The 27,020-nt window shown below is 41.5% G+C and overlaps 1 protein-coding gene across 1 annotated transcript; it reads left to right on the forward strand.

Annotated features, from left to right (window-relative positions):
* The first annotated feature begins 399 nt into the window (after positions 1-399).
* Positions 400-26,289, forward strand: LOC125229167 (ionotropic receptor 75a-like). The gene is made up of 15 exons (XM_048133956.1): positions 400-526; positions 916-1,082; positions 1,425-1,566; positions 1,840-1,935; positions 2,455-2,534; positions 2,851-2,978; positions 3,380-3,437; positions 13,345-13,460; positions 13,874-14,082; positions 14,630-14,668; positions 14,880-15,064; positions 24,016-24,154; positions 24,722-24,884; positions 25,454-25,642; positions 25,903-26,289. The coding sequence occupies exons 1-15, from the start codon at positions 400-402 to the stop codon at positions 25,973-25,975; spliced, it is 1,911 nt and encodes a 636-aa protein (XP_047989913.1). The 3' UTR covers positions 25,976-26,289.
* The last annotated feature ends 731 nt before the right edge of the window (positions 26,290-27,020 follow it).

Genomic DNA, 27,020 nt, shown 5'->3' on the forward strand with positions numbered 1-27,020 from the left:
TCCTGAGTCATGGATGTTTTCTATGAATATATAAGTATGTATTTATCTATTTAAGTATGTGCATCGTCGCTTAGCACCCATAGTACAAGCTTTGCTTAGTTTGGAGCTAAGTTGATCTGTGTAAGGTGTCCCCCAATATATTTTATTTTTATTTAAATGCCTACAATATAGACTAGGTCACTGTTTTTATTATTTAAGTTAAATTTTATTTAGTTATAGGAATAATTATGTATATTGTATACCGTAAAACGGTTGATTGTGACACAAGCTATAATTGTTTATTAATATTGTAACATCTGTAAGATTTGCACAGTCTGACTGTAAATGATTACTCGTAATTTGAAGGTTACGTCTTGGGTAACCGCGCTCAAAAAGATCTCACATCACAATTATCTTCAGATGTGGCGATTGATATTTCTGGCGACGAGTGCCGTGAGTCTCGCGACTTGGCCAAACATGGCCGTCGACTACTTTCGGCACAGGGACGTCAAGTATGTCACGATCTTCTCGTGCGAGGATGCCGCTGGTGAGATACCGTTGTCGTAGAATATTGCTTTGTTAGTCACTGAATAATACGTAATATTAATTGCTACCTCGTGCACAGAAGGAAAAAACCTTCATACATACAGCGAAGTTCGACAGTGGTTCAGGGTCGAGTCCTGTTGTCCCTTTCTGCTTTCAGAAACTTGTTTCTGTTTTTACTTAATTAAGGCATCTACTGATGATCACTCCGACGGAAGGCAATGGCCTGACACACAACTAACTTACAGGTTGTTGGTGTCCGCCGGTCTGATTGTTGTTGGGCTCCTTTGCCATATTAGTGGAAACGCAAGCTAATTGCTCGTAGAAATGCTGGGCCACACGGAACCGCTTTCAAATGAAACTTTCTAACCACTGATTTAATCAAACTTGTAGGAATCAAAGCCATGCTGCGATTATTGATGAATGACGGCATACGAGCCACGGTTGGTTTGATAAACCAAGGTTCGATAAATTTAAGGCGGCTGTTGCATCAATACGAGGCCAGCGTCGGGGTACTCTTGGATGGAGGTTGTCTCAACACACCGGAGATCTTGATCAATGTAAGGCGCGATGAGATGTGGCGTTCTATGACTTTTATTTTAACCTGAAATTGGGGAGAATTTTTATACAGTATACACGTGAAGCATAAGAACCGACCCTTTTTTATGGAAAGCATTTTTCATTTTGTAGGGGGTCGCAATTGTAATCTAAACTAACCTACTTTCTTGTAGCAGTTTCATTTTGCAAATAAGTACAAATGTCTAACAGTCTTCTACGATATGCCGGAGCTATTATTTTGCTAGCAGTAAGATATAATAAATAGGCTCGCAATGTAAATAAAAAAGAGCTCCAACATTTTCCCGATTTCATATAAATTATTGAGAATATCCCACTATTTCTAGGCCTCGGAGTCATCGATGTTCGATGACACGCATTTCTGGTTGGTTTTGAACAACAACTGCAGTAACTCTGGTTTCGTAGAGGAAAACTTCCAGGACCTGAAGCTTAGCGTGAACGCTGACGTTGCAGTAGCTTCTTCTTGCGGTAACTCTTATTGACTGTCATTTGTTATACTCAGATACCCTCAGGGGTAAAGATTGTAAAGAGGTTAATTACCTCTATAATGTTTTACACACTATGCCTACTTGTTGAAGCCTTTAAATGTGATTGTGTTAGTTGCTACTTGGAAATGTAAGTACTTAAAGCTAAACTAATATCGATAAAGTTAACGCTATTACATATTGATAATACTTAAATAAATATTTATTTCCTATTTAACGATTATTATTAAACGATTATTTATTTGATATCGGACAGGAGATTCCTACCAGCTTACGGACGTATTCAATTTTGGTCGGGTGCAGGGCAACGCGTTGGAGACCAGAGAGCTGGGAGCTTGGACATCGGAGCGAGGTGCAGTGGCGTATTTAAACAATTATAAACTTACTAGCTTTTGCCTTATTAAAAATATAAAATTATGAAATGCTCCATACAAATTTACACCCGTTTTAGGAAAGAGGGGGGTTAGAAAGAGACAAAAAGTAGCCTATGTCACTCTCCATCCCTTCAACTATCTCCACTTAAAAAGTCACGTCAATTCGTCAGTCCGTTTTGCCGTGAAAGACGGACAAACAAACAGACACACGCACACTTTCCCATTTATAATATTGGTATGGATGTATGTTTCGCTATAAAGTCATTATAGTTGGCTTTATTGCACCAATATCTACGAGGGAGCGAGATGATCAACTGCATATTTATAGATTTACGAATCACCCAAAATATATGGTAGGTAGCAAATATGATGGCTGATTTGTAAGTAGTCATACTTGTAGGTACGTTTCACTTACCTCTTATCAAATGACTGTTATATTTTTATTTGAGTTGTTCGGGATATCTTGTATACCAACTTCCCATTGATTTTTTTTGCAGGTCTGGAGATTTTGGTCCATGTTTTCAAGTACTATAATCGCTGGGATTTTCATAATTTGACGCTTCGCGCCGTATCGGTGGTAAAAAAATTACATAATAATATAACCACAAGTTTTTCCACTCGTTTTAGGTCCATGAATCGTTTTCTCTTACATTTAAGGAACACTAAATTTTACTCCGAATTACGAAAAAAAAGAACAAAAAAATGTATCTTTCTTTTCTTTGCACACTTTGTGACGCCACAAATTACTGCCTCAACCGTGTTCGAGCTTACATTTGCAAAATCTAGAAGACTTTAGCATAATTTCTACTTTAAGCTAAGTTGTGATATAATTTTAAACATATAGCACTTAGGGAACAAAGTACCTGTTTCTACTCAATGCCATTAATGTACAGATCCGCAACAGTTCAAAAGAGTTCCACGAGGAAATGCTGTACGAGCCAGGGTTCACGGAGGGAGTGGCCGCCATGACCAAGGTCGCCTCGCAGCTGCTCAATCTGCTGAAAGACACGCATAATTTCCGGTCAGTATCATCTGTAAAGGAAATCTCTTCCTCCTCAATATAATCCATAAACATATTTAAAGTCACACACAGGTCGAACGCGATTAATTAACATTATTTTTACCTTTTTTCCCAACGTTTCGGCCAGGTTGCACTGGCCGTGGTCGCGGAAGACACCAGCAGTAGCAGTGGTTGTATGTGACTTTAAATATGTGTACAAAGCGCGAGAACTTAAAGTGTTATAATCCATAAACCTCTGGAAGGGAATCTGATGGTAGAATACTTTCATCCATAGTCCTTGGATGCAATTAAGAAGGATTCTACTATTCAACTCCTGGCTACATTATCAGCTCAGCACGATTTGCATAAATGATGAGTGAACTTAGGTGCGAACTAAATACATCACTTGTTTTATTTTTCAGTTTCAATTATACTATTGTGGGGCGCTGGATAGGGACGCCCGAGCGGAACTCCACTAAGGTAAGATTATTTATATAACACAATATCTAAAATTGTATTACAATTAGAAATAGTAACCCGATATGAACCTTTTGTCCTATGCTATTGCTGGCATAAATCGTCAGTACCTATCCTACCGACTGCGCCATATAGCATCTTCAATAAAACACTGGATACCGCGAGCTCGCACTTACAGGACGCGCGTAAAGGACGCACCGACGCTCTGTGCCATATCGCATGACCGTACTTGCACGCCTGGATGTTTTATTTATTATTTTGTAAACTTCACCCTGCCACTTTGTTGACCATTGGTGGTGATTTTCGGGATATTTTTTTTTACTACATTCAATGATTTAATCTTGTGTCCAGGCCAAGGCCTGTTAACTCTCTTAGTAAGATAAGACCCCTTGTAATGCGCATGTAGTAATTGGTCGTTCGTGCCGTGTATACCAGGAATAAAAATATTTTTTTTCTCCTAACTGTTACTTAAGTCCGGCCTCCCGGCTTTAGCTAATAACATCCTTGTGCAACCTATTTCTAGCTTTCTGGTGCTTTCTGGCCACTGATATTTTGATTGATATGTGTCAATGTCGATATATGCAAATTTATTAAAAATTGTTATTATCGCTGTGTATTTCTTTTCATGTGAAAATTATAACAGGAGTTCACAGTAAATCAGTAAATTCCACATTATTGCACAATACAATGTGTCAATGGTTGTTGAAGGTTCGCTTCGCTGAGGAAAAGTGTCATGCTAATCTAGCTAGAACTATAACTGTGAAGTAAATAGTAAATTAGCAGTTGGAAGATCCATGGGAGATGTAGTTAAGCTTTCATGTGAAACGTGTAGTGTTGCGGAAAGTTCTATTTCGTTATTTGTATTAGTGAAATATTTTGCTTAATACTCTTTAAATAAAGTGGCAGATTGTAACGGTGTAATCGGTGCTTCGGTGTAAATCTAAAACATGTATTTATGAATAATAAAATATGTAAACATAAATAATATGCCTTTTATTTCATTACAGCAAAAACTAAAGTAACCCACAAATTATGTTTATCGATAGAATTAGTGGCGGATCCAGCTTCGTGTCCAGGTGGGGGGGGGGGGGGGGGGGTCCGTGGTCTATTTGTATGGCCAACCTTGGCTTCCCGGGGGGAGGGGTCATGACATGATACCCCCCCCCCTCTGGATCCACGCATGCGCTAAACCGGTTGTCAATTTTAGTTCCATTCATGTCCGCAGGGATTTGCTTGAGACCGCCTCTAGTATAAACGTGTGAAGGTTGTGTCAGTGTGTATGTGTGACTGGAAGGGGGCATTTTTAACACGCTTTTATTAGGTCGTCGTGTATGTAACTAACTATGTAATGGAATCTGCGGAGGCTAATTTAACCATCTTCCAAGGATCGTAGCGTAATGAAAATTGGCAGCTATATGTAGTTCCGATGACAATACAATAATATGGTACTGTTGAGCTGATCTGATGATGGAGTCGGAAGATATGAACTGGAACTACATGATGGAACATCGTATCATAGCCGTTTTTGGGTTTCTTAGAAAAGTCTTGTAATGAACTTTGACTACAATTAGGTTTCAAGGTCTGATGATGAAGCCGAAAGATATGAACTGGAACTACATGATGGAACATCGTATCATAGCTGTTTTTGGGTTTCTTAGAAAAGTCTTGTTATGAACTTTGACTACAATTAGGTTTCAAGGTCTGCTGATGGAGCCGGAAGATATGAACTGGAACTACATGATGGAACATCGTATCATAGCTGTTTTTGGGCTTCTTAGGAAAGTCTTGTAATGAACTTTGACTACAATTAGGTTTCAAGGTCTGATGATGGAGCCGGAAGATATGAGCTGGAACTACATGATGGAACATCGTATCATAGCTGTTTTTGGGCTTCTTAGAAAAGTCTTGTAATGAACTTTGACTACCATAAGGTTTCAAGGTCTGATGATGGAGCCGGAAGATATGAACTGGAACTACATGATGGAACATCGTATCATAGCTGTTTTTGGGCTTCTTAGAAAAGTCTTGTAATGAACTTTGACTACGATAAGGTTTCAAGGTCTGATGATAAAGCCGGAAGATATGAACTGGAACTACATGATGGAACATCGTATCATAGCTGTTTTTGGGCTTCTTAGAAAAGTCTTGTAATGAACTTTGACTACGATTAGGTTTCAAGGTCTGATGATGGAGCCGGAAGATATGAACTGGAACTACATGATGGAACATCGTATCATAGCTGTTTTTGGGCTTCTTAGAAAAGTCTTGTAATGAACTATGACTACGATTAGGTTTCAAGGCCTGATGATGGTGCCGGAAGATATGAACAGAAAAGGGGGGGGGCTCGAGGGGGGAAGCATGAAAGAAAGATCAACGTAGTATTTAAAATAAGTTGGGTTAGAGTTTTCTTGTGACCTTTCAGAGCAAACAAAGGGGGGCTCGTGGGGCGAAGCCCCCCGCATAAAAGAAATATCAACGTTGTATTTAAAATAAGTTGGGTTAGGGTTTTCTTGTTACCCTTAAGAGCAACGAAAAGGGGGGCTCGGGGGGCGAAGCCCCCGCATGAAACAAGGATCAACGTAGTATTTAGAATAAGTTGGGTTAGCGTTTTCTTGTGACCTTTAAGAGCAAACAAAGGGGGGCTCGGGGGGCGAAGCCCCCCGCATGAAAGAAAGATCAACGTAGTATTTAAGATAAGTTGGGTTAAGGTTTTCTTGTGATCCTTAAGAGTAAAGAAAAGGGGGGCTCGGGGGGCGAAGCCCCCCGCATGAAAGAAAGATCAACGTAGTATTTAGAATAAGTTGGGTTAGCGTTTTCTTGTGACCTTTAAGAGCAAACAGAGGGGGGCTCGGGGGGCGAAGCCCTCCGCATGAAAGAAAGATTAACGTAGTATTTAAGATAAGTTGGGGTAAGGTTTTCTTGTGATCCTTAAGAGCAAAGAAAAGGGGGGCTCGGGGGCGAAGCCCCCGCATGAAAGAAAATCAACGTAGTATTTAGAATAAGTTGGGTTAGCGTTTTCTTGTGACCTTTAAGAGCAAACAAAGGGGGGCTCGGGGGGCGAAGCCCCCCGCATGAAAGAAAGATCAACGTTGTATTTAAAATCAGTTGGGTTAGCGTTTTCTTGTGACCTTTAAGAGCAAACAAAGGGGGGCTCGGGGGGCGAAGCCCCCCGCATAAAAAAAGATAAACGTTGTATTTAAAATAAGTTGTGTTAAGGTTTTCTTGTGATCCTTAAGAGTAAAGAAAAGGGGGGCTCGGGGGGCAAAGCCCCCCGCATGAAAGAAAGATCAACGTAGTATTTAAGATAAATGGGTTAGCGTTTTCTTGTGACCTTTAAGAGCAAACAAAGGGGGGCTCGGGGGGCGAAGCCCCCGCATAAAAGAAAGATCAACGTAGTATTTAAATAAATTTGGTTAGGGTTTTCTTGTGACCCTTAAGAGTAACGAAAACCCCCGCATAAAAGAAAGATTAACGTAGTATTTAAAATAAGTTGGGTTAGCGTTTTCTTATGACCTTTCAGAGCAAACAAAGGGGGCTCGGGGGCGAAGCCCCCCGCATAAAAGAAAGGTCAACGTTGTATTTAAAATAAGTTGGGTTAAGATTTTCTTGTGATCCTTAAGAGTAAAGAAAAGGGGGGCTCGGGGGGCAAAGCCCCCCGCATGAAAGAAAGATCAACGTTGTATTTGAAAAATGTTGGGTTAAGGTTTTCTTGTGACCTTTAAGAGCAAACAAAGGGGGGCTCGGGGGGCGAAGCCCCCCGCATAAAAGAAAGATCAACGTTGTATTTAAAATAAGTTGGGTTAGGGTTTTCTTGTTACCCTTAAGAGCAACGAAAAGGGGGGCTCGTGGGGCGAAGCCCCCCGCATGAAACAAAGATCAACGTAGTATTTAGAATAAGTTGGGTTAGCGTTTTCTTGTGACCTTTAAGAGCAAACAAAGGGGGGCTCGGGGGGCGAAGCCCCCCGCATGAAAGAAAGATCAACGTAGTATTTAAGATAAGTTGGGTTAAGGTTTTCTTGTGATCCTTAAGAGTAAAGAAAAGGGGCTCGGGGGGCGAAGCCCCCGCATGAAAGAAAGATCAACGTAGTATTTAGAATAAGTTGGGTTAAGGTTTTCTTGTGATCCTTAAGAGTAAAGAAAAGGCGGGCTCGGGGGGCGAAGCCCCCCGCATGAAAGAAAGATCAACGTAGTATTTAAGATAAGTTGGGTTAAGGTTTTCTTGTGATCCTTAAGAGTAAAGAAAAGGGGGGCTCGGGGGTCGAAGCCCCCGCATGAAAGAAAGATCAACGTAGTATTTAGAATAAGTTGGGTTAGCGTTTTCTTGTGACCTTTAAGAGCAAAGGGGGGCTCGGGGGGCGAAGCCCCCGCATGAAAGAAAGATTAACGTAGTATTTAAGATAAGTTGGGGTAAGGTTTTCTTGTGATCCTTAAGAGCAAAGAAAAGGGGGGCTCGGGGGGCGAAGCCCCCCGCATGAAAGAAAAATCAACGTAGTATTTAGAATAAGTTGGGTTAGCGTTTTCTTGTGACCTTTAAGAGCAAACAAAGGGGGCTCGGGGGCGAAGCCCCCGCATGAAAGAAAGATCAACGTTGTATTTAAAATCAGTTGGGTTAGCGTTTTCTTGTGACCTTTAAGAGCAAACAAAGGGGGCTCGGGGGCGAAGCCCCCGCATAAAAAAAGATAAACGTTGTATTTAAAATAAGTTGTGTTAAGGTTTTCTTGTGATCCTTAAGAGTAAAGAAAAGGGGGGCTCGGGGGGCAAAGCCCCCCGCATGAAAGAAAGATCAACGTAGTATTTAAGATAAGTTGGGTTAGCGTTTTCTTGTGACCTTTAAGAGCAAACAAAGGGGGGCTCGGGGGGCGAAGCCCCCGCATAAAAGAAAGATCAACGTAGTATTTAAATAAATTTGGTTAGGGTTTTCTTGTGACCCTTAAGAGTAACGAAAACCCCCGCATAAAAGAAAGATTAACGTAGTATTTAAAATAAGTTGGGTTAGCGTTTTCTTATGACCTTTCAGAGCAAACAAAGGGGCATAAAAGAAAGGTCAACGTTGTATTTAAAATAAGTTGGGTTAAGATTTTCTTGTGATCCTTAAGAGTAAAGAAAAGGGGGGCTCGGGGGGCAAAGCCCCCCGCATGAAAGAAAGATCAACGTTGTATTTGAAAAATGTTGGGTTAAGGTTTTCTTGTGACCTTTAAGAGCAAACAAAGGGGGCTCGGGGGCGAAGCCCCCGCATAAAAGAAAGATCAACGTTGTATTTAAAATAAGTTGGGTTAAGATTTTCTTGTGATCCTTAAGAGTAAAGAAAAGGGGGCTCGGGGGCGAAGCCCCCGCATGAAAGAAAGATCAACGTAGTATTTAAGATAAGTTGGGTTAGCGTTTTCTTGTGACCTTTCAGAGCAAACAAAGGGGGGCTCGGGGGGAAAAGCCCCCCGCATAAAAGAAAGATCAACATAGTATTTAAGATAAGTTTGGTTAGCGTTTTCTTGTGACCTTTAAGAGCAAACAAAGGGGGGCTAGGGGGGCGAAGCCCCCCGCATGAAAGAAAGATCAACGTAGTATTTAAGATAAGTTGGGTTAGCGTTTTCTTGTGACTTTTAAGAGCAAACAAAGGGGGGCTCGGGGGGCGAAGCCCCCCGCATAAAAGAAAGATCAACGTAGTATTTAAATAAATTTGGTTAGGGTTTTCTTGTGACCCTTAAGAGTAACGAAAACCCCCGCATAAAAGAAAGATTAACGTAGTATTTAAAATAAGTTGGGTTAGCGTTTTCTTATGACCTTTCAGAGCAAACAAAGGGGGCTCGGGGGCGAAGCCCCCGCATAAAAGAAAGGTCAACGTTGTATTTAAAATAAGTTGGGTTAAGATTTTCTTGTGATCCTTAAGAGTAAAGAAAAGGGGGGCTCGGGGGGCAAGCCCCCCGCATGAAAGAAAGATCAACGTTGTATTTGAAAAATGTTGGGTTAAGGTTTTCTTGTGACCTTTAAGAGCAAACAAAGGGGGGCTCGGGGGGCGAAGCCCCCCGCATAAAAGAAAGATCAACGTTGTATTTAAAATAAGTTGGGTTAAGATTTTCTTGTGATCCTTAAGAGTAAAGAAAAGGGGGGCTCGGGGGCGAAGCCCCCCGCATGAAAGAAAGATCAACGTAGTATTTAAGATAAGTTGGGTTAGCGTTTTCTTGTGACCTTTCAGAGCAAACAAAGGGGGGCTCGGGGGGCAAAGCCCCCCGCATAAAAGAAAGATCAACATAGTATTTAAGATAAGTTTGGTTAGCGTTTTCTTGTGACCTTTAAGAGCAAACAAAAGGGGGCTAGGGGGGCGAAGCCCCCCGCATGAAAGAAAGATCAACGTAGTATTTAAGATAAGTTGGGTTAGCGTTTTCTTGTGACCTTTAAGAGCAAACAAAGGGGGGCTCGGGGGGCGAAGCCCCCCGCATAAAAGAAAGATAAACGTTGTATTTAAAATAAGTTGGGTTAAGGTTTTCTTGTGATCCTTAAGAGTAAAGAAAAGGCGGGCTCGGGGGGCGAAGCCCCCCGCATGAAAGAAAGATCAACGTTGTATTTAAAATAAGTTGGGTAATGGTTTTCCTGTGACCCTTAAGAGCAAATAAGGGGGGCTCGGCAAAAAAGAAATACTTAAATTTTGTTTGAATTAGTTGAAATGTGACAATATTTTCTAATCGAGTCAAACAAAATCCCACTAGCTGAGAGCTTCAAAACAATGTATGGCGAAAGTATGTCTCTCTAATGTCTTCAAAATGTCCGCGATGGCACATGTCTATATTGTCTATCTTTTACGGATAACTTACTAGGTATAAACATTTTTATGATAATACCTTAATAAGAAGGTAGACTCTAGTTATTATTAAGTAGCAATAAGCAATAAGTACACGTTAAGCCACAAATGGCATGTAAAATCCGCCTACTTGAAATAAATTTATGTATAAATGTTAAAAGTATTTCATTATTAATGACTAAAAAGTATAAAATAAATTAATAGTTTAAAAAACACTATAAAACACGCTTTTATAAATGCACGTAAAAGCCAAAAATAAATTATGGATCGTTCAAGTTGTCTCTATTTGTGAGCTGAAGTTTAAAAACTATGTGCTTTTAATTATAATATTTGATTGTAAAAGCGTGGGGCGCTGGAACAGGAAAGACTTTCTTGTAAACAAATACTAATCCGAACTTCCTGGCGAATGAAGTTGCATAAGAACATAACGTTTACATATGCCGCCTAAGGGTTACCAAAGAGAACCAAAGATATCTCGTCCACGAACAAGAACTCTGCATCCTGTCACTGTAGACACTTTCCCCTTTTGTACTTTGATTACCGGAAAAAAGCGGCGTTCTAAGTGTCGGTGACTGTCGACTCTCCTCGCTACTAGCGCATATTTTGTCTGAGTTCGACAAACTGGTACCTACTTTGAACACTGACTTTTAATTGATTTGACTGTTTAATGTAGAACCTACTAGTTATGCTGCAACTCCAGTTAGCGCGTCAATCTGTGTAACCTCCTTCCCGTAACATAGCATAATTTGATTTATCAGCAAGTTATACAAAAAGTCTTTCCTGTTCCAGCGCCCCACGCTTTTACAATCAAATATTATAGGGTAATTCTCAAAAAAGTGGCATCGTACCCTGCCATCACGTTTTTGAATAGAAAGTATGCGAAATATATAATTTTCACATATAATTAAAATTTTCATAAGTAGGCATTAACGTGACACATCGAGGCCAAAACATATTTTTTCTGTAAATATAATACTTTTGTAAAAAAAAATAAAGAAGACCGTTTTCTACTGTACCCTGCCTTGTCAGAACGCGACACTGCTCAAGTTTTTGCTCTATAGATTATTGAATTGCAGTTGTATGATATTAAAATATCGTTTTTTGTAGAGAATATACTACTATATTCTTAAATATACGTTGCACGGGATGTTTCGATTACTTTTGAACACAAATTTTCACGTTCAAAGTTTGTCCAGCGATATTTTCTCTATATCCTGTGCGTCCGTGGTATTGCACCTCACTCACACACAGAAAGTCTTATTGAGACCCTAATATACGTAAAACACGTAGCCAGTATGGTTCTAGCCGCTGGTGTAAAGGTTTGTGTGTGAGGTGCTGCGGTCTTGTGGTTAGAAGTTTTCAAAGTGTGACGTTCGGAGTTTGTAACAGGTATGTCCACTTTATTCTGGCATGATTATTGTAAAATATTAATACGGCAGTTCTTTTTACTAATAACATTTTAATGTTGTATTGAAGTATAACTATTTATATTAAAATTATGACAGTTGTATTATCAACAGTTTCGGAGATAATATCTAGTTAATCAGATTTTCACTACATCCTGTGTAACTTTATCCTGCCATCACTCTGCAGGGTAAAGTGACTGTTGACAGGATAAAGAAACACAAGTAAAAAAAGCTATTTTGACATGGTTTTTACTAACTTGCAATGTATGTATGTATGTATGTATGTTTGTATGTATGTTGAGGTCAAATCTTGCAACCCAATTTGAAGCAGAAATGTTCAACCGACTGAGTTGAAATTTTGTATACACGCTGCGGATGACGTTCGCATATAAGCGCCGATATGGGGCATTGGGTCCTTCGATATTGGGCAATAGTCTACTCAGCGCCGAAGCAGTTCCGACGAGGCTAGGAACCAATTTGATAAAATGTTCCTCGGAGTACCAACTTTGGTTTGAATTTAAGCTTAATTTGGGGCGTAAGAGGGACCGCCTCACCGTCAACAGGCAACATCCCTATCGCTCTTGCATATAGGCACGACAGAACCAGATTGCATTTCGATCGTCGACGATTATCATTTTGGCTAGGTCGGCAGCAATCACTTTCATCGGACAGAAGCCAACCTTTCCCTCGAAAACCACGTCATCGGTCGTAGCAAGTAACACCGCAAGCCCAAACAAATTAATGCGCCCAACTGTGAGCTCAGTTGCCACTGTGGCTCTCCTTATTATCCTGGTACCTTCTTCCCCTCACGGCTACTATTGTGTCATCGGCATAACAAATGGTGATCATGCGGAGAAGTTGGTCTACTCTTATAGCCAAGTCAAAGCCAATGCTCCAGAGCAGGCACCCAGTACCGACCCCTGTGGAAAACTGTGGGTAGGTTATGATTATTATGAATATGCATGTGGGTAAGAAGAAGAATAAAGAAGTCAGCCTTGATTTGAGCACGTAGCCTCATGGACCTGTCCCTATACGTTTACATGGCGCAGCCGGTAGGAACACCACACTCCATTCGTCTTTCTAGGCATCTTCCTCCTGATTCATTGAGCACTTCTCTATCTGCGAGGTAATGCCCTATGGTGAATGATGATCTTCAAATATAAAGGTGCATCGTGGAAGCAATGCGCCTATTTTATTACCACATAAGGAAGAGAGCCGAAGTAATTGGCAATGTCAAGAGATACTGCGATGGCTCCCTACCTTTTCTCTGCTACCAGACCGCTGTATTTATGCAGCGCATCAATTGCGTCTATCGCTCCTCCCAGAACCCGATCTCTGATGTTTGGGCACGTGTCTTCCAAAATGCGTGCACAGCAGTAGATGAGACATACGATGATGCGCTCAACATCGTGCCAGTTTCATCTAGGAGGGCAATGGGACGGTATCCTAAGGGACAGTCAGCTGGACTACCCTTTTTCGAAAGGCACAGTCTGCCCACCTTACAACGAGAATTTATACTCTCTCGGAGGCAGTCGTCAATGTGGCCACGTAATCTACTTCCAAGGTGTTTAAAGAGCCAGGGCACGCCGTCCCGTCCGGCCCTATAGTGGCCCTCATTTTAAATACTGACCTCATTATCTTGACATCTATTCACTTTGAATGAAGTTGGCGTTCTTCTCCTAGTGAGTATTATATTAATTCTTTGGTCCAGGCCATCTCGAACGTGCTATTGTGGCGTGAACAGGACATCTCATCGACGTGTGCTCGGCTCTTTTCCAGCTGGTTGGACTGGATGGATCCGTTCTTCCCAACAGTCATAGAGCTTCAGTGAGAACTTAAAGTATTAAGGATAAGCATAATATACTTAACTTAAACCTTTCCCTTAACTCTCTCAAAAGAAGTTTTTCGCGTAATAAGGACCCTGTTCCCCTTAATTTGGTAATAATTGTCCTGGTGAACATAAACTGATCGTCTTTTTGAACATTCCTAAACCAGAACCATTCGGAAGTTCAAAGAGGCTAAAAACTACTTACTAAGCTTGGGATAAGATTCAAGAGATTTTCAGTGCGTCTTCAAACGAACAATTTCTTATTATTTAAGATAAAAGCCACTCAAACTTGTGTAAAGGATCAAAATCATTTAAAACCCTAACCTAACTAAGAACAATTTCATATGGAGTGAAACTTAGTACCAACATGTTGCAACTTGGAGTAACTCCATTTCAATTTGCATTACCCCAGGACCAAATTCTACTACACAATACCAGACAAAGGCGTCGGCGACTATGAGAACCGGTTCCTAACGCCGATGTCTGAGGGCGTGTGGTGGAGCGCGGCGACGGCGGGGGCGGTGTGCGCGCTGGTGCTGGCCGCCGCGGCCGCGACTGAGCACCGTCCGGAGCCCGGCGCTTATGGCGTGTTCAGCGTGCTAGCGGCAGGGTTCCAGCAAGGTTCACTTTTCTGTTCTAATCTTTGCTTCTACTACACGATACCAGACACAGGCGTCGGCGACTACGAGAACCGGTTCCTAACGCCGATGTCTGAGGGCGTGTGGTGGAGCGCGGCGACGGCGGGGGCGGTGTGCGCGCTGGTGCTGGCCGCCGCGGCCGCGACTGAGCACCGTCCGGAGCCCGGCGCTTATGGCGTGTTCAGCGTGCTGGCCGCAGGGTTCCAGCAAGGTCCGCTCTTCTGTTCTAACCTTGGCTTCTGACATGTTAGAAGGGAACCCAAATTATACTAGAAACCATAATCAAATTCCAAAGGTGTTGGCGGTCCAACAGGGTCTTTTTCTGTCCTCCAACCGGGAAGCATCAAATTTCCAGCCGCTGCGCTTAACAACGTTACCGCTTCGCTTCCCGGTTTCGTCGAACACATCTTGGACAATAAATAAGAAGCCTCAGATCACATTGAGCCCCCACTACTTTATTGTATTTTTTTTATTCCACGAACAGGGAACGAAATGAAAAATATTTAATAATATTTTAGTTTTTTTTTCAGATTACGACGATGGACATCAGTCGGAAAAAGATAGTTCCGGTAAGATTAATTTTAATGATAATCAATCAGTAAGATGCGTTTAAAAGTTACACATTAAACCAATACCTACTTAATTCCACCTGTTATACAAATGTTGTTGAGAGTGTCAAGCAAGCGATGCGCTTTATTTTGATACCCGTACCTTAGGTCCTCCTATTAGTAGCTCTAAACAGCCTTGGTTGCTTATACCCATTTTATTTCTCTTACCTAGGTCGCAAGCTGGCCCTCCTCGTGGTGGGTTTGACGAGCATGCTGCTGTACAACTACTACACCAGCAGCGTGGTGTCCTGGCTGCTGAGCGCGGCCGCGCCGAGCCTGGACTCCCTGGACGGCCTGATCAAGAGCGACTTCGAGCTGGTGTTTGAGGATATAGGGTACACGCGACAGTGGCTTGATGTTAGTAAGACGATACGTATCTGTCAACGCAATGCTTGTTTGTAACAGGAAAAGCTTAGCTTTAAGTCCCAGAACGGTCTGATGAACAGTGATCTCCGGACAACCGACAGTGGCTGGACGTGAGTGAGTGAGCCTGTAGGCCGTTTTCACATTATCCGATCCGATATCGGATGTCGGACCGACATCCTACATCCGATAAACGCTTCCGATAGTGTCGGATGTCGGTCCGATAAAACGCATTGTTCCAAATCAATGAAGTATGATTTTGTGTCAAATAAATTAATAGTTTAAAAAACACTATAAAACACGCTTTTATAAATGCACGTAAAAGCCAAAAATAAATTATGGATCGTTCAAGTTGTCTCTATTTGTGAGCTGAAGTTTAAAAACTATGTGCTTTTAATTATAATATTTGATTGTAAAAGCGTGGGGCGCTGGAACAGGAAAGACTTTTTGTATAACTTGCTGATAAATCAAATTATGCTATGTTACGGGAAGGAGGTTACACAGATTGACGCGCTAACTGGAGTTGCAGCATAACTAGTAGGTTCTACATTAAACAGTCAAATCAATTAAAAGTCAGTGTTCAAAGTAGGTACCAGTTTGTCGAACTCAGACAAAATATGCGCTAGTAGCGAGGAGAGTCGACAGTCACCGACACTTAGAACGCCGCTTTTTTCCGGTAATCAAAGTACAAAAGGGGAAAGTGTCTACAGTGACAGGATGCAGAGTTCTTGTTCGTGGACGAGATATCTTTGGTTCTCTTTGGTAACCCTTAGGCGGCATATGTAAACGTTATGTTCTTATGCAACTTCATTCGCCAGGAAGTTCGGATTAGTATTTGTTTACAAGAAAGTCTTTCCTGTTCCAGCGCCCCACGCTTTTACAATCAAATATTATAATTAAAAGCACATAGATTTTAAACTTCAGCTCACAAATAGAGACAACTTGAACGATCCATAATTTATTTTTGGCTTTTACGTGCATTTATAAAAGCGTGTTTTATAGTGTTTTTTAAACTATTAATTTATTTTATACTTTTTAGTCATTAATAATGAAATACTTTTAACATTTATACATAAATTTATTTCAAGTAGGCGGATTTTACATGCCATTTGTGGCTTAACGTGTACTTATTGCTTATTGCTACTTAATAATAACTAGAGCCTACCTTCTTATTAAGGTATTATCATAAAAATGTTTATACCTAGTAAGTTATCCGTAAAAGATAGACAATATAGACATGTGCCATCGCGGATATTTTGAAGACATTAGAGAGACATACTTTCGCCATACATTGTTTTGAAGCTCTCAGCTAGTGGGATTTTGTTTGACTCGATTAGAAAATATTGTCACATTTCAACTAATTCAAACAAAATTTAAGTATTTCTTTTTTGCCGAGCCCCCCTTTATTTGCTCTTAAGGGTCACAGGAAAACCATTACCCAACTTATTTTAAATACAACGTTGATCTTTCTTTCATGCGGGGGGCTTCGCCCCGAGCCCCCTTTGTTTGCTCTTCAAGGTCACAAGAAAACGCTAACCCAACTTATTCTAAATACTACGTTGATCTTTCTTTCATGCGGAGGGCTTCGCCCCCCGAGCCCGCCTTTTCTTTACTCTTAAGGATCACAAGAAAACCTTAACCCAACTTATTTTAAATACAACGTTGATCTTTCTTTCATGCGGGGGGCTTCGCCCCCGAGTCCCCCTTTGTTTGCTCTTAAAGGTCACAAGAAAACGCTAACCCAACTTATTCTAAATACTACGTTGATCTTTCTTTCATGCGGGGGGCTTCGCCCCCCGAGCCCGCCTTTTCTTTACTCTTAAGGATCACAAGAAAACCTTAACCCAACTTATTTTAAATACAACGTTTATCTTTCTTTTATGCGGGGGGCTTCGCCCCCCGAGCCCCCTTTGTTTGCTCTTAAAGGTCACAAGAAAACGCTAACCCAACTTATCTTAAATACTACGTTGACCTTTCTTTCATGCGGGGGGCTTCGCCCCCCGAGCCCCCCTTTGTTTGCTCTTAAAGGTCACAAGAAAACGCTAACGAAACTTATCTTAAATACTATGTTGATCTTTCTTTTATGCGGGGGGCTTCGCCCCCGAGCCCCCCTTTGTTTGCTCTGAAAGGTCACAAAAAAACGCTAACCGAACTTATCTTAAATACTACGTTGATCTTTCTTTCATGCGGGGGGCTTCGCCCCCGAGCCCCCCTTTTCTTTACTCTTAAGGATCACAAAAAAATCTTAACCCAACTTATTTTAAATACAACGTTGATCTTTCTTTTATGCGGGGGGCTTCGCCCCCCGAGCCCCCCTTTGTTTGCTCTTAAAGGTCACAAGAAAACCTTAACCCAACATTTTTCATATACAACGTTGATCTTTCTTTCATGCGGGGGGCTTTGCCCCCCGAGCCCCCCTTTTCATTACTCTTAAGGATCACAAGAAAATCTTAACCCAACTTATTTTAAATACAACGTTGACCTTTCTTTTATGCGGGGGGCTTCGCCCCCCGAGCCCCCCTTTGTTTGCTCTGAAAGGTCATAAGAAAACGCTAACCCAACTTATTTTAAATACTACGTTAATCTTTCTTTTATGCGGGGGTTTTCGTTACTCTTAAGGGTCACAAGAAAACCCTAACCAAACTTATTTAAATACTACGTTGATCTTTCTTTTATGCGGGGCTTCGCCCCCGAGCCCCCTTTGTTTGCTCTTAAAGGTCACAAGAAAACGCTAACCCAACTTATCTTAAATACTACTTTGATCTTTCTTTCATGCGGGGGCTTCGCCCCCGAGCCCCCTTTTTTCTTTACTCTTAAGGATCACAAGAAAACCTTAACACAACTTATTTTAAATACAACGTTTATCTTTCTTTTATGCGGGGGGCTTCGCCCCCCGAGCCCCCCTTTGTTTGCTCTTAAAGGTCACAAGAAAACGCTAACCCAACTTATTTTAAATACAACGTTGATCTTTCTTTCATGCGGGGGGCTTCGCCCCGAGCCCCTTTGTTTGCTCTTAAAGGTCACAAGAAAACGCTAACCCAACTTATTCTAAATACTACGTTGATTTTTCTTTCATGCGGGGGGCTTCGCCCCCCGAGCCCGCCTTTTCTTTACTCTTAAGGATCACAAGAAAACCTTAACCCAACTTATTTTAAATACAACGTTTATCTTTCTTTTATGCGGGGGCTTCGCCCCCCGAGCCCCCCTTTGTTTGCTCTTAAAGGTCACAAGAAAACGCTAACCCAACTTATCTTAAATACTACGTTGATCTTTCTTTCATGCGGGGGGCTTCGCCCCCCGAGCCCCCCTTTTCTTTACTCTTAAGGATCACAAGAAAATCTTAACCAAACTTATTTTAAATACAACGTTGATCTTTCTTTTATGCGGGGGGCTTCGCCCTCCGAGCCCCCCTTTGTTTGCTCTTAAAGGTCACAAGAAAACCTTAACCCAACATTTTTCAAATACAACGTTGATCTTTCTTTCATGCGGGGGGCTTTGCCCCCCGAGCCCCCCTTTTCATTACTCTTAAGGATCACAAGAAAATCTTAACGCAACTTATTTTAAATACAACGTTGACCTTTCTTTTATGCGGGGGCTTCGCCCCCGAGCCCCCCTTTGTTTGCTCTGAAAGGTCATAAGAAAACGCTAACCCAACTTATTTTAAATACTACGTTAATCTTTCTTTTATGCGGGGTTTTCGTTACTCTTAAGGGTCACAAGAAAACCCTAACCAAACTTATTTAAATACTACGTTGATCTTTCTTTTATGCGGGGGCTTCGCCCCCGAGCCCCCTTTTTTGCTCTTAAAGGTCACAAGAAAACGCTAACCCAACTTATCTTAAATACTACGTTGATCTTTCTTTCATGCGGGGGCTTCGCCCCCCGAGCCCCCCTTTTCTTCACTCTTAAGGATCACAAGAAAACCTTAACACAACTTATTTTAAATACAATGTTTATCTTTCTTTTATGCGGGGGGCTTCGCCCCCCGAGCCCCCCTTTGTTTGTTCTTAAAGGTCACAAGAAAACGCTAACCCAACTTATTTTAAATACAACGTTGATCTTTCTTTCATGCGGGGGCTTCGCCCCCCGAGCCCCCCTTTGTTTGCTCTTAAAGGTCACAAGAAAACGCTAACCCAACTTATTCTAAATACTACGTTGATCTTTCTTTCATGCGGGGGCTTCGCCCCCGAGCCCCCCTTTTCTTTACTCTTAAGGATCACAAGAAAACCTTAACACAACTTATTTTAAATACAACGTTGATCTTTCTTTTACGCGGGGGGCTTCGCCCCCCGAGCCCCCCCATTGTTTGTTCTTAAAGGTCACAAGAAAACGCTAACCCAACTTATTCTAAATACTACGTTGATCTTTCTTTCATGCGGGGGGCTTCGCCCCCGAGCCCCCTTTTCTTTACTCTTAAGGATCACAAGAAAACCTTAACCCAACTTATTTTAAATACAACGTTGATCTTTCTTTTACGCGGGGGGCTTCGCCCCCCGAGCCCCCCCATTGTTTGTTCTTAAAGGTCACAAGAAAACGCTAACCCAACTTATTTTAAATACAACGTTGATCTTTCTTTCATGCGGGGGGCTTCGCCCCCCGAGCCCCCCTTTGTTTGCTCTTAAAGGTCACAAGAAAACGCTAACCCAACTTATTCTAAATACTACGTTGATCTTTCTTTCATGCGGGGGCTTCGCCCCCGAGCCCCCTTTTCTTTACTCTTAAGGATCACAAGAAAACCTTACCCCAACTTATCTTAAATACTACGTTGATCTTTCTTTCATGCGGGGGCTTCGCCCCCGAGCCCCCCTTTGTTTGCTCTTAAAGGTCACAAGAAAACGCTAACCCAACTTATTCTAAATACTACGTTGATCTTTCTTTCATGCGGGGGGCTTCGACCCCCGAGCCCCCATTTTCTTTACTCTTAAGGATCACAAGAAAACCTTAACCCAACTTATCTTAAATACTACGTTGATCTTTCTTTCATGCGGGGGCTTCGCCCCCGAGCCCCCTCTGTTTGCTCTTAAAGGTCACAAGAAAACGCTAACCCAACTTATTCTAAAGACTACGTTGATCTTTCTTTCATGCGGGGGGCTTCGCCCCCGAGCCCCCCTTTTCTTTACTCTTAAGGATCACAAGAAAATCTTAACCCAACTTATTTTTAATACAATGTCGATCTTTCTTTTATGCTTCGCCCCCCGAGCCCCCCTTTGTTTGCTCTGAAAGGTCATAAGAAAACACTAACCCAACTTATTTTAAATACTACGTTAATCTTTCTTTTATGCGGGGGTTTTCGTTACTCTTAAGGGTCACAAGAAAACCCTAACCAAACTTATTTTAAATACTACGTTGATCTTTCTTTTATGCGGGGGTCTTCGCCCCCCGAGCCCCCTTTGTTTCCTCTTAAAGGTCACAAGAAAACGCTAACCCAACTTATCTTAAATACTACGTTGATCTTTCTTTCATGCGGGGGGCGAGCCCCCCTTTTCTTTACTCTTAAGGATCACAAGAAAACCTTAACACAACTTATTTTAAATACAACGTTTATCTTTCTTTTATGCGGGGGCTTCGCCCCCCGAGCCCCTTTGTTTGCTGTTAAAGGTCACAAGAAAACGCTAACCCAACTTATTCTAAATACTACGTTGATCTTTCTTTCATGCGGGGGGCTTCGCCCCCCAAGCCCCCCTTTTCGTTGCTCTTAAGGGTAACAAGAAAACCCTAACCCAACTTATTTTAAATACAACGTTGATCTTTCTTTTATGCGGGGGGCTTAGCCCCACGAGCCCCCCTTTGTTTGCTCTGAAAGGTCACAAGAAAACGCTAACCCAACTTATTTTAAATACTACGTTGATCTTTCTTTCATGCTTCCCCCCCTCGAGCACGTTGATCTTTCTTTCATGCGGGGGCTTCGCCCCCCGAGCCCCCCTTTGTTTGCTCTTAAAGGTCACAAGAAAACGCTAACCCAACTTATTCTAAATACTACGTTGATCTTTGTTTCATGCGGGGGGCTTCGCCCCCCGAGCCCCCCTTTTCTTTACTCTTAAGGATCACAAGAAAACCTTAACCCAACTTATCTTAAATACTACGTTGATCTTTCTTTCATGCGGGGGGCTTCGCCCCCCGAGCCCCCTTTGTTTGCTCTTAAAGGTCACAAGAAAACGCTAACCCAACTTATTCTAAATACTACGTTGATCTTTCTTTCATGCGGGGGGCTTCGCCCACCGAGCCCCCCTTTTCGTTGCTCTTAAGGGTAACAAGAAAACCCTAACCCAACTTATTTTAAATACAACGTTGATCTTTCTTTTATGCGGGGGGCTTCGCCCCACGAGCCCCCCTTTGTTTGCTCTGAAAGGTCACAAGAAAACGCTAACCCAACTTATTTTAAATACTACGTTAATCTTTCTTTCATGCTTCCCCCCCTCGAGCCCCCCCCCCTTTCTGTTCATATCTTCCGGCACCATCATCAGGCCTTGAAACCTAATCGTAGTCATAGTTCATTACAAGACTTTTCTAAGAAGCCCAAAAACAGCTATGATACGATGTTCCATCATGTAGTTCCAGTTCATATCTTCCGGCTCCATCATCAGACCTTGAAACCTAATCGTAGTCAAAGTTCATTACAAGACTTTTCTAAGAAGCCCAAAAACAGCTATGATACGATGTTCCATCATGTAGTTCCAGTTCATATCTTCCGGCTCCATCATCAGACCTTGAAACCTTATCGTAGTCAAAGTTCATTACAAGACTTTTCTAAGAAGCCCAAAAACAGCTATGATACGATGTTCCATCATGTAGTTCCAGTTCATATCTTCCGGCTCCATCAGCAGACCTTGAAACCTAATTGTAGTCAAAGTTCATAACAAGACTTTTCTAAGAAACCCAAAAACAGCTATGATACGATGTTCCATCATGTAGTTCCAGTTCATATCTTTCGGCTTCATCATCAGACCTTGAAACCTAATTGTAGTCAAAGTTCATTACAAGACTTTTCTAAGAAACCCAAAAACGGCTATGATACGATGTTCCATCATGTAGTTCCAGTTCATATCTTCCGACTCCATCATCAGATCAGCTCAACAGTACCATATTATTGTATTGTCATCGGAACTACATATAGCTGCCAATTTTCATTACGCTACGATCCTTGGAAGATGGTTAAATTAGCCTCCGCAGATTCCATTACATAGTTAGTTACATACACGACGACCTAATAAAAGCGTGTTAAAAATATTTAAAAATGTTTTATATTTAATAATTATAAGCACTATATCCTAAATATTATATTGTAAAATTAAAATAACGAGCATAAAAAATACGGGTGTCAGGCAAAATATAGTACATTAACATTACGATACAAGTGCGTAAAAAAGGAAGTTCGAAACGAGTGGCGATAAATTAAAACACGACCGAAGGGAGTGTTTTAAATCGACACGAGTTACGAAATTCCTTTTCGCACGTGTATCGTACGACGTTTTTCAGTACAGATGAGCCTTCAAAGTTTCGACCTGGCATATAATGAACCACTTCTCGCACTAGTGCGTAAAAAAACACCATCTGTACTGAAAAAATATTATCGGCCGACAACTGACGGGGGGTCCGGCATGCCAAAAAATGTCGGAAGCGTCCTGCCGATATCGGCAGTTCCATGGTGCCTCGGACAAAAACCGTTGTAGGAGAGTGCCATCGGCATTAAATCCGCAATTTTTGCGTTTTATATCGTTTTTTAGTAATAATGATCTATTAAATACATAAATGAAGACCTGGAAGCGCATAAATCTTACATTTTACATCCTTCCTACATCCGATATCGGATCGGATAATGTGAAAACGGCCTAAGTACTTTTATTGTCTTTAGTACCTAAGCTAAGCTAGAAGCGAACACCGTGATGGGGCTCACAAGCATGCAACAAACTCCGAGCCTGGACTCCCTGGACGGCCTGATCAAGAGCGACTTCGAGCTGGTGTTTGAGGATATAGGGTACACCAGGCAGTGGCTTGATGTTAGTGAGGCGATACATCTATCAACGCAATGTTGTAACGCATTTGGTATTTTTATAAGAATAGCATGCATTTACGTTCAGAACAGTGACATTTATTTAGTTATGTTTGTTAAGCATATTGAGTTTTCAAGTCTTTGGTCAAGCTTCGATTTCTTATAATCGGATTTTGAGGAAACTTCTCAAACCTTAACGGTATACGTATATTCATTTGTGTTGCCATCAAATAATTAAAGCATTAAAAGCAGTTTTAAAAAACCGGCCAAGAGCGTGTCGGGCCACGCTCAGTGTAGGGTTCCGTAGTTTTCCGTATTTTTCTCAAAAACTACTGAACCTATCAAGTTCAAAACAATTTTCCTAGAAAGTCTGTATAAAGTTCTACTTTTGTGATTTTTTTCATATTTTTTAAACATATGGTTCAAAAGTTAGAGGGGGGGGGACGCACTTTTTTTTCCTTTAGGAGCGATTATTTCCGAAAATATAAATATCATCAAAAAACAATATTAGTAAACCCTTATTCATTTTTAAATACCTATCCAACAATATATCACACGTTGGGGTTGGAATAAAAAAAAAATTCAGTCCCCACTTTACATGTAGGGGGGGTACCCTAATAAAACATTTTTTTCCATGTTTTATTTTTGCACTTTGTTGGCGTGATTGATATACATATTGGTACCAAATTTCAGCTTTCTAGTGCTAACGGTTACTGAGATTATCCGCGGACGGACGGACGGACGGACGGACGGACGGACGGACAGACAGACATGGCGAAACTATAAGGGTTCCTAGTTGACTACGGAACCCTAAAAAATACCTACATATTTCTACATAATCCAACATTCGCAAGTAATTTTCACCAGAACCCTTTGGGCGGCGGTTTTTTTTTCCATAAAAATTATTTTGAGACACATTTTCAAATCTCAATAATAATGTACTTATTCTCTGCAGAACCCCGGATTCTTTTACTACATGGGCTACAAGAACGATAAAGAAGACGAATTGCGCACGAAGAAAGTAATAAACGCCAAGCGAACGCTGCCTCTCTTTGCAAGCATCGAGGATGGGATAGAACTAATGCGTACGGGAAGTAAGCACCTAAACGATAAGTGCCATTTTATCCTTCGAGCAACACCAGTGTCTGGCATTCAAATATTACCATCCATCCATCCAAATATGACTCATGTGGCCAAATGGCTCAGGCGTCTGCAGCGATTCCAATCCAGCAGTTAGTAACTGGAGGGTTTGGTCACGTTAGAAAACTATCCCTACTAAACTATTTCTATGTAATACTTATCGCATTTATTACCTATAGTCCAAATTTCACTTGCTTTCAGCAAGGATCTGACAGACATATTGTCTCAGAAAACTTTCGCTTCATAGAAGTCAGAAGAGGATTGTCCCATTCATGTAACTAGTACACAAGAACGAAGTGGGGGCAATTACCTACCCAACGAGGTCTTAGGCGTGTTTTCAGTAGGAACAGTCACACTTTTTCAAATTCGGCGTGTGTGGTTCAAAAAACTGAAATGATTACAGTGATAGAGAAATTCTTTCAGTGGGTCACTACGAACATGACCGTTTTAAGTGACTAGGGTGTTATTATGTTGTCAGCAATCTTAAAGCGTTTTTTTTAATTTAGTCCCATTATACACAGAATGTGCGTACCACACGGAGCCGTACACGGCGAGCAAAGTGATTTCGCGAACGTTCGCGGACAAGGACCTGTGCTCGCTGGCCGGGCTGCAGAGCATGCCGCCGTCGTCCGTCTACATCATGGGCCAGAAGAATAGCCCTTACAAGCAGTTCTTTGTGTGGAGGTCAGTTAGCCATGCACACGATCAAGGATGCCCATGTAACAGTCACCAGCCAGTCTAGGCAACCAAGGTGGCAATCGATACGTTAAAGAAATAATTTGTCTTTTTATCGCTCCTCCATATTTTTTATACCACATGGTATCAAACAAGTAGGTAAAGTAGTCGCCATAGGCTATAGATACCTGCAAAGATGTCTTACACGTTCGAGTCTGTAAGACTCTTGAAACGGTGTCCAGCGAACTGGTAGTTTGCCAGTTAATGCTCATATGCCCCTATGGGGTACCCTAGGACAAACAACTCGTACAGGTACGATAAACGGGTAATAGAGACTTGTTCCGATATTGGTGAGAACTTTGCCCGCGATATGTCAGATGGAGACTGTGCTTAAGTCAATATTTTCAGCATAATGCGCCTGCTGAGCAGATGCCTCCCTGCTCGGAGCACACGCCGCGCGCCCTGTCGCTTGGGCAGGCTGCGCCGGCGTTCCTGCTGCTCTGACGAGACAGATTTTAGACACTATCCCTCCAGGGCCCATTTCTTCCACTCTGTGTGTGATAAGTCAATATTTTCAGCATGATGCGCCTGTTGGAGCGAGGGCACACGCGGGCCACGCAAGCCCGCGTGGGGGGACAGATGCCCCCCTGCTCGGGGCACACGCCGCGCGCCCTGTCGCTCGGGCAGGCCGCGCCAGCGTTCCTGCTGCTTGCAGAGTTCTTTGTGCTGTCTGTACTCATACTGGTGGGAGAGATTTTGTGGCATCGGTAATTAACAATTATGTGTACTCGTATACGAACTGAAGAACTTTCGAAATTAAAAATCTACTAAAAATATTAAGTTTAGAATTTATGACAAGCAAAGCATTGCCACTCGCTAAAGCAGAATATGTTTTAGTGGCAATGAGAACCTATTCATTTCTACTCTTAGCACAACTCTGATATCTTGACGCCATTTTGACGCCCATGACTTGCCACCATTCGTAAACTGGTACATATATACAAAGTAATATGTGTCTATGTTTCAGATATACATTACGTAAGACTAGCAAACAAGTTTTACCGCTGATGAAGCAAGAAAATCACTTCAAACTTCGTTAGGTTAGCTACATATCGTCAATCTTAGTAGACGTTGAAGATCAACATGCTGGGAGCACTATATGTATGTACAAATCATTGGGTTTTGTCCTTGATTCTCATGCCTATTATGAAAAATAGAACCATGTAGAAAAGTATATAATACCTAACAATATCACGCTATGGCCTTGGCCGAAGCCACCCCGGTGGCAATTTTCGTAAACCACGTGCTTCGCTTTGACTTTTATAACACATTTTGTTAAAATATATGTAGAAGTACCTGCACTACAGTATTTCAGAAAGGAAACCTTTTCTTAACATAATAAAATATAATCTTTTCAATCATGTAGTTTTATTAACTCTTATTTGACAAAGTAACGGTCTGAACTTAGTGTCCAAACCTTCTAAAATCAGTCTGAATGTATGTATGTACATTTAAAATAAGCGACACCGTGATGGCTATGGGTTTATTTACATGACTTAGGGCAAATCTGTTGTCTGAAGACGAGAAATGTTATGCAAAATGCTTATAGCGGCAATTTTGACTACGAACTACATAGATGGCGCTGTACGTCAGTTGTTTAAAACATAGCTTTACTTTTTTAAAAATAGTAAACGCTACAAGCCCTAATTAATTAACTACTTACCTATTACCAAATCGTTCTCAATCCGTCATTTTGACTTTGTTTTAAGTTGGAAAGCAATTAAAAATTTAACGTTTGTCAAGTCTTAAAAATTTAGGCACTTCATACTGTATATTAAAATCGCAGCTTTAATTAGACTTATATTGACCGGGATATAGACCGTGATTACCTTTTTGATTTTTGTCGAGCTCCCGATATTTCGACGAAGACTTGAAGACTTCGTCAGTTTTCCGTGATCATGATGCATGCAACTGCGTCGAAATATCGGGAGCTCGACAAAAATCAAAAAGGTAATCACGGTCTATATCCCGGTCAATATAAGTCTAATGAAAATAACCGTGAATCATTCAAAACTCGCAGCTTTAATGTTTTGCACCGATGTTATAAATCTAAAAAACGGAGATTATTAAAAACAACAATTAAAA

This window comes from Leguminivora glycinivorella, chromosome 8 (assembly GCF_023078275.1).
Source record: "Leguminivora glycinivorella isolate SPB_JAAS2020 chromosome 8, LegGlyc_1.1, whole genome shotgun sequence".
In the NCBI taxonomy this organism is placed as follows: Eukaryota; Metazoa; Arthropoda; class Insecta; order Lepidoptera; family Tortricidae; genus Leguminivora; species Leguminivora glycinivorella.